At 41.3% G+C, this 10,178-nt stretch overlaps 2 protein-coding genes across 9 annotated transcripts in view; one reads left to right on the top strand and one right to left on the bottom strand.

Annotated features, from left to right (window-relative positions):
- LOC116842094 overlaps nucleotides 1-10,178 on the bottom strand; it is a 422,139-nt gene that overhangs the window by 317,467 nt on the left and 94,494 nt on the right. For 2 of the 3 annotated variants that reach the window (XM_032810806.1, XM_032810807.1), the window contains exon 2: nucleotides 6,844-7,035. In XM_032810806.1, coding sequence (XP_032666697.1) covers nucleotides 6,844-6,976 — 133 coding nt within the window. In that variant the 5' untranslated portion in view covers nucleotides 6,977-7,035. Of the gene's footprint in view, nucleotides 1-6,843; nucleotides 8,386-10,178 lie in introns of all 3 variants that reach the window. The other variant, XM_032810805.1, reaches the window with a different exon arrangement.
- The window catches only part of LOC116842095, a 332,290-nt gene that overhangs the window by 300,424 nt on the left and 21,688 nt on the right, over nucleotides 1-10,178 (top strand). The gene's annotated exons all lie outside the window — the stretch shown is intronic.

The following is a 10,178-nucleotide window of genomic DNA, read 5'->3' on the forward strand; positions in this document are numbered from 1 at the left end:
ATATATATATATATATATATATATACACGCGGTCTGCAACGGTAACCTTAGACATAACTGAAGAAAATTGAGTTACTTCGGGCACGTTTCAGATTGATTTCCAGGTAGCGGGGCCCTATATCTTTCTACAGCGGAGCGGAGCGTGATTGGTTTTCAATCCGTTCTACGTGGATCGAATGATCATTCAGGTAAAGCTCCACGTCGGTTAAACTCCCTTACGATATCATCGTTCTTTGTGTGCGATAATTTGATCCCGCTGTAGATACATTGTTACCGATTCCGGTCTTCCGTTTCCTCTTTCTCATCTGTCGAGTGTGTAGGATAAAATCTTGTCTATCGACAACTAAGTGGAGTTGTCCGGCTATTTTCATGTTATAATCTGACATACATATATCGATCTTCAATACTTCGGACACACGCAACGATACGTACTCTCTTAAAATGAATCAGTCAAACATCACTCAAAACAATGAATATACACTGATTTGCAGTTATAAATACAGGGTGTTCCATAACTGGTAGAACACCCATTAGGGGTAGGTAGGGGGGGAAATTTTGAACTGAAAGTTCCTCTTCCATTTTTGGATCCGACAATTAATTAGTTAATAAGATATTAATTAATTAATGAGATATTAATTAGTTAATGAGTAATTATTAATTAAGTCTATCCATTAGCGCCCCGAGTGAGCGCTCAGAACTGTAGGACGCCGTGGACTCCTTAGGGGTTCTGCTTGTCCGTATTGTTAGGGGTATTGCTTTTTCTCTTCTTTTTTTGTATCACAGAGAAATAAATATGGATGAGTGAGTGAGTGAGTGAATGTGTGGATGAGTGCCTGATCGGGGTTAGAAGGATGGCAAGTTTTCAATGTGAGGGGGTGATGTATGGGTGTTTTTGTGTGCGATTATGAGTGCATAGGTAATTGAGTAATTTGAATATTTTTAGTGCAAGTGGGCGGAATGATTGCACTTTATGTGCCGCAAGGGGAGAGCATGTGTGGTATGCTTCCTTCGAGTGCGCGGGTGACTTAAATGTTTTCTGCATGTCGGTGGTTGAGTGAATGATTTTAGTGTGTGTGTGTGTGTACAAAAAAAAGAGAAAAACACAGACAAGCAGGGCCCCTGAGGAGTCCATAGCGTCCTACGTCCCTAAGCGCTCATTCAGGGCGCTAAGGGATTGGCAGACTTAATTAATAAATATCTCATTAACTAATTGTCGGATCCAGAAATGGAAGAGGAACTTTCAGTTCCAAATTGCACCCCCTAACGAGCGTTCTACCAGTTGTGGGACATCCTGTATAGCATTGAAAGTACTCAGTGCTGTACTTATAACTGATATCAGTGACTATTCACTGATTCACTTTAACAGAGTACACGTGCGTATATACAGTCTGATGACGAGGTGGTAGCGACAAATGTGATGAGCTTCGTGACGCGTCTCGCGTCCGATGGGAAAATGCAACTCTCGAGAATCAGTGAGCAAGCTTTTATTGGACGGGACACGCGTTGTGGGATTCGCATCCAGGAAAGTGTTGCAACCCTTTGAAGCACAGGACCTTAAAAAATCGGACACTAATAAAATATTCATGTCATATATCTCGAATGACGACTCAAGAGATCATTCCTTCTAAAATTAATTTTATCATTTTTTCCTATTTTTACCAAAACCGCGCGCAAACTAAATACTGCGAGTAACACAAAAAACCGGTAGAGTGCATCACAGGCTATGCACAGGTTGAGCGGTGGTTTCGTTGCAAAATCACTATGCCCGAAGCTATGTTTTGGTCTTAATATCTGATCCCACTGTGCTCCAAAGAGTTAATCATCTGACTGTACGTTCGTTTGTAAGACGGTTTTTACATATTTTTTTTCCCGACAAAGTTAGAACTGCATCAAACGTAGTCCAAATTTCGAACAATTTCATCTCTCCTACAGCAATGCGCAGTCTATTCTATACGTTTATGGTTATACTCTTATCGGCAGATACAGCATTCTATTACACTCTTACCTCACAGATAAGAATAAAAATATACCTGAGGAGAAAAATAAGTAAAAGATTAAAAATGTCTATTCGGTGGATACTAATAACAAATTTAAAATTCTATTATAAATGTGTATATTCTCTCTTATATTTGAAAAATATTTGATATAAATATTTACGTCAATATAAGTAAACATGTTATCACAGTATCCACCGAGAATATAAATATTTTTATTCCTCATATGTTTTCTCTCGCAGTATATTTGCGTTTTCCCGGGCTCATCTGCGGTAATAACACCGGGTGTCTCGTATATTGTCACTTCGGCTGCTGTCATAACGGTTTGCTCATGAGTAATGGCTCGCGACCATTACTATGATGTGCTCCAAACTACATCGGAAAAAATGTGTTGAAACGCAGGAGAGCGTGCAGCGCGGAAATCCGCGACGCGAGTAACGCGCGAAGATCATTACCGCGTTGATAAGTCTGTGGCGCGTTATCCAATCATTTCAGAAAGAGTACAACGCGCGATACACCATGGCGTTTGACGCCATCATCGCGATGCGTCGCGTACACGTCAGCTGAGCTGTGCGCGCAATCCACTTGTCACCGCGGGCTCTATGCGACGCAATCTCGTTAGTAGAGAAGACAAAGGCGCACAAAATTGCAAGAGCAAAGGCCGCGGACGGCGGCTATTGATTTTAAGCTTCGACGTCGGTAATCAACAATAAAATGTATTAAAACTGCCCGAGTAATAAATTATGTGACGGACGATTCCTGTAATTCGATTATTGCGACGTCCATCAGGCGGAGTGACGGCATTAACGGATAAATGTCCCGGGCTATAAAAATTTAATGTCCGTCGAGATCTGAATACTCGTGAGATTGCTTTTCTCTTAGGCGAGTATTTTATGCATTTATCATCATTCCTGGGGTTTGACGCTTCTCGTTACGCGGGCAATAGATTAAATTCTCAACTCGTTTATCCCGCTGGCCCGTCGTTGAAATAATTCACGATTGCGCTTCGGGACGGCGAGTCCTCGTGCCCCCGGCTCCGTTTCTAATTCGCTGAATTAAAAAAAACTTGTCTCGCGGCATTTCGCTTAATAACGTCGTCATTAACGTTCAACATTCCATTTAATCAAAATCGCGGAAATGTGCGTGTCCGCCAGTGCGTTTCGCGCACTTTCGCGTCTTTTTCTACGTCGTGTCTTTTTCTACGTCACGCTCCAGGCTGATGCGCCATTAATTGTACTCGTTTGCGAACTTTCGGCCAGTTGTGACTCGTTAATTGACGCGATCAATCGGCCCTGGCGGTGATCGCGCGCGGCGTGTCCGCCGCTCCTCGTCGCGTACGCTCCGTTGATTGCCGAAGTTGGAGTCGTTAAAAAGGAATTTGGGAACGCGGCGGGGAGGCGGTAACGCGCGTCGCGCGATATTTCATCGTTTACCGCGTTACCGTTTTCTCCTTTTCTCTTTTCAGTGGCGCGCTGCCTGCCGTCGCGGGGGACGGCGAATGAAAATATGTCGCGCGAAAAAGAGAAACGCGAGTGAGCGAGCGAGTGAGCGCGTGCACGTGGTCACTTTGACATGTTTCCAGCCCGTAACGACGCGGCGGGACGCGACGCGACGCTACGTGACGGCATCGTCCGAAGCGTAACTTATCATAATGCATTACCGTCCGCTAATGAAGATTTGTGACAGGCGCAAACGCGTCGCTCGCTACGCGGATCGTCGGTGAATAACGTTAACGAGTTACGTATCAAAAAGAGACGCGCTTCCCGCGTCAGTACTTCTCTTGCAACTCTCTCCGGCGGATTTAACATGAAAATAATAATGCGACAAGCGAGACGCGTATTTTCGTAATGTGGAAATAGTAATGCGATTAGCGGCAGCCGTCTCGTCCGAATAATTTCAGTATTTGGCAGATTCGGAATAGCTCGAGTTGTAATAGAGCACAGTTCCGTGTAATATTAGAACGCGCTCCTTCGCACGCTGCGAGGATCGTATTCTGCTCGTATTGGAAACGCTAAGCGCGTCTCTCTGATTCTCAAACCGAAATCACGTTACGCGCGTGACGTTAACATCGTACACTCTCTTAAAATATAATCTTATTTTAGTGAAATCCTCTTTTATATATATAAAATATATATATATATATATATATATATATATATATATATATATATATATATATATATATACGAGGGTGGTCTGAAAAGTTTCCGACCTAACAAAGATACAAGTCATTTTTTCTGAAAATTGTTTTTTATTTTTCAACATAGTCTCCTTGTAAATCTACACACTTCTCCCAGCGATGCTCCCATCTCTGTAACCCGTCGAAATAGTACTCGGCGTTTTTCTCTGCAAAATAATTGTTCACGAAGGTGATTGCCTCTTTATTTGACGAAAATCTCTGTCCTCCGAGCGCAATTTTTAGATGAGGGAACAAAAAGAAGTCGCTTGGGGCTAGATCTGGTGAGTAAGGTGGATGGTCAAGCAGTTCAAACCGTAATTCGTGGATTTTCGCCATGGCAACCGCTGAGGTGTGAGACGGTGCGTTGTCTTGGTGAAACAGGATTTTCTTTTTCTGCAAATGTGGCCGTTTTCCCGCAAGTTCTGCCTTCAGCTTGTCAAGTAATGATGCGTAGTATGCTCCTGTAATGGTTTTTCCTTTTTGAAGATAATCGATTAAAATAACTCCATGACTATCCCAAAAAACAGTCGCCATCACTTTCCCAGCCGAAAAAACAGTTTTTGCTTTTTTTGGAGCCGGTTCCCCCTTTGCAGTCCACTGTTTGGACTGTATTTTTGTTTCAGGCGTATAATGGTGTATCCAAGTTTCATCTACAGTAATTAATCGGCGCCAAAACTCGGATTTATTGCGCCTAAACTGCTCCAACAGAGCGTTGGAAATGTTCATTCGAACACGTTTTTGGTCTAACGTGAGCAAACGCGGCACCCAACGCGCGGACAGCTTTCTCATGCCTAAATGTTGATTTAATATGCGACAAACACGTTCTTTTGACATGTTCATAACCTCTGCTATCTCTCTCACTTTAATTCGGCGGTCGTCTAGCACCATTTGGTGAACTTTGGCGATGTTTTCGTCGGTAGTTGCAGTTTTTGGACGTCCTGAACGTTCATCGTCTCCCAAGCTCTTACGGCCACGTTTAAATTCAGCGGCCCAAAATTTCACTGTCGTAAATGATGGTGCAGAGTCCCCATACACAGAATCCAACTCATCTTTGATTTGCGTAGGCGTATTGCCTTTCAAAAACAAATATTTAATGACAGCTCGATACTCGATTTTGTCCATTTTCACAAAAACACTCACATCAACTTACTCAAACGACTGTTACATAACAACTGCGAGTCCAAAATGGCTGAAACTTCGGTGAGTAACTGTCAACAGATGAACAACGAAATTCACTAGCTTTTATTTACAAGTGCTGCTATCTTCACGTTGAGGTCGGAAACTTTTCAGACCACCCTCGTATATATATATATCAGCAAATATTATCCTTAACGAAATTTTCTTATAGCTTTAGAAGGAGATATTTCTAGACAAATACACACAAAAGGGAAATATTCTGTCATCTAAAAAAGAAAAACCTCTAGTTGCAAGAAGTGCTATTTCCTGTAATTCCATATTTTAAACTTTCATCCTTTGAAATTCTTTCAAAAGTATTTCTCTTCTAGAAAGGAATAATGTTGCATTTACAATATTTTTCTAAGTGTAAAAGAGGAATATTCTTTCGCTAAAAGATTTCATCGAGAATATGGTGAAGAATGCTTGAAATAGTAGCTTGCAACTAGAATTCATTTTGGGACGAATATCTTATATATATATATATATATATATATATATATATATATATATATATATATATATATATATATTCTAAAGAGGATTCTTTTAAAATCAAAAGAAAGATATTCTGACATGTCCCAAAACGAATTCTAGTTGCAAGCTACTATTTCCAGCATTCTCCACCATATTCTCGACGAAATCTTTTAGCGAAAGAGAGTATTCCTCTTTTACACTTAGAAAAATATTGTAAATGCATTATTATTCTTCTTTAGAAGAGAAATACTTTTGAAAATATTTCAAAAGATGAAAATTTAGAATATGAAATTATAGGAAATAGCACTTCTTGTAACTAGAGGTTTTTCTTTTTTGGATGATAGAATATTTCCCTTTTGTGTGTATTTGTTCTAGAAATATCTTCTCTTAAAGTTATAAGAAAATTTCGCTAAGGATGAGATAATATTTGCGTTTAAGATATATTAAAATAGTGTTTGTATTCAAACAAGAGAAAAACAACTTGAAATATTGAAAAGACATATTTAGCGTTCACCACACACGTTCAGAATAATGTCGGGGGCGCACAGAAAAACGTAAGCAGCGAGCAAATTGACCAGCTGCAATCGATTATTCTCTTTACGATGCAAGAATAATCGATTGATCAGTCTTTTTGCTGCTTTCGTTTTTCTGTGCGCTACGGCCCTAAGGCCCTACAGAGTGACTCGGAGACGCACGTTCTGGTAGAGAGTAGTATAACATCAAGCCGGGGTCTCGTCGCAGGTATAGTCGCTTGTCGTCAACTCACTTGTTCAATATGCTGTATTTACACGAGTCGAAATTTCAACTCTACCTTCGACATAAACTTCCTAACGTCTGTATATTCTGAAGGATCAGTGTGTGTCTAAGTAAGTTAAATAAATGGAACCCTAAAAGAGGCTGATACACAAGCTTCAGAGTATCAAAACAGATGTTGAATGGAATATCGAAATGGAATATCGAAAACAGAATCAAAGTTTCGACTCGGTTATATCGATGGCAAGAAACAACGACTGTACTCACTGTATCCGCCCACGTAGATCGGCGTCCACGTGACTTGAGTGTAGACCAAGGGTGTCGCAGCGAATAGCACGGCACTGAACCACACAGCCCGGCGTACCGCACTCATTTCACTAGCGGCCTCGATAGTCACCATTTTCTCTCCTTTCAATCAGTTCTCCGTCTCGATATCATCTTCCCCGACATATCTCGCTACTACTCTAGTCGGTTTTTGTTTGTTACGCCTCTTACTCTCTCTCTCTTTCTCCCTCTCTGTCCTCCCTCTCTCTTTCTCCCTCTCTCCCTCGTTCAACTCGTCCCTTGTTCTCTCCCTTTTTCTTCCTGTTTTCCCGCTTCCGATCCTCCGGACCGAGAGCGCGCGCGACAATATGTCACAGTCACTGAATATCTACCCAATCGAGCGAAACTGTCGATATTCCAGCGTCACTTTATATCCCGTCGCGCGTCTAATAGCCGGTATTTTTATAACGTCGCGATACGGAATCGCCGGAGCGGATGGCTCGAAGGAAATTAGTAGGATATGACGTCGCGCACGCACAACATTCGCACGCGACTCGACAAGAGGGCATTTCGCTGAAGCGATTTTTCATCTTGCGCGCGTGACCGGATCGGCTGTGCAAACGGGATTTTCGAGGAGCGGACAATCATAGAGCGGCGGTAGATCAGCTTCGGAGATCCGACAGGTAATATCAGTACGTGTTAATGACGGAACGAAAAATTGGATGTATCGGAAAGAGTGCGCGCTGTTTCTTTCTTTTAAATTCACGGTTGATTAATCCCTTGTGAGCTTTAGGTCACGGTCGAGTGCGCCGATGCGGTACAATTGATTCGCGAAGCAGCGGGATTAATTAATTAAGCGCGATCACGCGTCTCCGTTTTTAATTGGTGCTCGACGCACGAGTTAAATCACGCGTGTTTGCATTGCCGTTCGCGGCAAATATGGAGATTTCATGTAACCAAGGGAAACAAAGAGAGGGACAGAGGGAGAGAGAGAAAGGAGGAAAGGCGACGACATCGTTGTTTATCAGACGCTGGGCTCTCTCTCTCTCTCTTTTCTCTCTTCTTTCTTTCTTTCTCTCTCTTTCCGTGTCATCGGCTGCGAGCTTTACGTCACGTAAAATTTTCGGTTATCACGTCGCCGTTATTCCTCCTGCCGGAGACAGAATCTTCATTTCTGCGCGCGCGAATCCTGATTTATGCATCCTATACTTCAAGTTGCTCCTCCTTGAAACGTATTACTACGCTCCTCCGGGTATAACATGAAGACACAATCATCGCTTCTACCGACGGCGATCGCGAGAGTAACGGTGCTCCTGCTCCCCTCTTCTCCTCCGTTCCTCACCCCGCCGTAACTTTTTTACACCCGTAACATGTGCCGGACCATTTCCACTATTTTCCGTCTTCCTCTCCATCCTCGGCACACCGCTAGCTCTCTCCCTTTCGCTCCCTGACGACTCTCGCGTAGACTTTCATCCGTCTTTCGTTAAATCCTCCAGTGGCTTTGCCCAGATCAAAAAGCCTTTTTCCGCGGACACGGGATCCCGTCTGCAACAAAACAGCAAAACATTTCATTAGAAGGATCTCTTTGACGGATGATCATTAAGAGATAAAGCGGACGGACGGCTCTCAAAGGAGAACTCTCTTGGAAAATGCCAAGACTAACAAGGACACGTTTGCAGAAATCCCTCATCAAATTCGGTAAGCCTCAATATGTTTTGGAGTAACAAAAAGTAAGACACGTTAATTTTTCAAATATATATTCATATGCTTAGGGATCAAACTCCTTTTCGAAAGTAATTCGATAAAGTTTGTTGTACCTGAACACTTTCAAAATCGTGAGCTACATGAACTATTGTACTTGTACTATTGTATTCTATATACATATTATATAAAAATATAAATAAAAATAAAAATACGCCCGTACCAAAGTTATATAAATATCATGTCGAATGAAGTGGAATAAACTGCAATAGAAAATTTTTGTACTTTATTTTGCTTTATTGTATTATATTAGAAAATATAAAAATGCATGTGTATTACATAAAAATATTGTACAAAAAAAATAAGATACAATAAAATATGTTCTGTTTCAGGTCGTCTGCCCCTACAAGAAGTAAAATTAAACTCCAGGACCAAACAAAAGAAGACGCGATTCAATCATAGAAACGAGCAAAGATATGGACATCGCCAAAGCCTAAAATATACATTAGCCTAAAGTATACATTATATTCTATTACACTAAGTTGCATTATATTATATTGTACATTAATAGAGAATATAAGTAAAAATAAAGAGTTTTATCAATAATTGTTTTTCTTATTTATTTCACATATCTTCCTATTCTCCTGCATCTTCAACGCGGAAAAGTAAAAAAAATGGTAGTATGGATAAACGATCAGTCAGATAGGAAAACATTTATTTTGTATCAGGAGAACGTCATCGGCAAGGAGAAATTATGAATTTCTCGACAAAATTTCGGATACCTCTTCGCTGATCATCTTCTCCTGATACCAAAACGCGAAAATCGGTTAAATTAAATTGAATTCTCCAAGTTTCCCGCCAAAACTTCGGATACCTCCTTGCTGATCATGTTCTCCTGATACCAAAACGCGAAAATCGGCGAAACTGAATTCTCCAAATTTGAATTTCCCGTCAAAACTTTGGATACCTCCTTGCTGATCATGTTCTCCTGATACCAAAACGCGAAAATCGGCGAAACTGAATTCTCCAAATTTGAATTTCCCGTCAAAACTTTGGATACCTCCTTGCTGATCATGTTCTCCTGATACCAAAACGCGAAAATCGGCGAAACTGAATTCTCCAAATTTGAATTTCCCGTCAAAACTTTGGATACCTCCTTGCTGATCATGTTCTCCTGATACCAAAACGTGAAAATCGGCGAAACTAAAGTCGGTTAAATTGAATTCTCCAAATTTGAATTTCCCGCCAAAACTTCGGATACCTCCTTGCTGATCATGTTCTCCTAATACCAAAACGCGAAAATCGGCGAAACTGAAGTCGGTTAAATTGAATTCTCCAAGTTTGAATTTCCCGCCAAAACTTCGGATACCTCCTTGCTGATCATGTTCTCCTGATACCAAAAGGCGAAAATCGGCGAAACTGAAGTCGGTTAAACTAAATTCTCCAAATTTGAATTTCCCGCCAAAACGTCGGATACCTCCTTGCTGATCATGTTCTCCTGATACCAAAACGCGAAAATCGGCGAAACTGAAGTCGGTTAAGCTGAATTCTCCAAATTTGAATTTCCCGCCAAAACTTTGGATACCTCCTTGCTGATCATGTTCTCCTGATACCAAAACGCGAAAATCGGCGAAACT

This window comes from Odontomachus brunneus, unplaced genomic scaffold (assembly GCF_010583005.1).
Source record: "Odontomachus brunneus isolate Ranch 3 - 2012 unplaced genomic scaffold, Obru_v1 Obru_scaffold_021, whole genome shotgun sequence".
In the NCBI taxonomy this organism is placed as follows: domain Eukaryota; kingdom Metazoa; phylum Arthropoda; class Insecta; order Hymenoptera; family Formicidae; genus Odontomachus; species Odontomachus brunneus.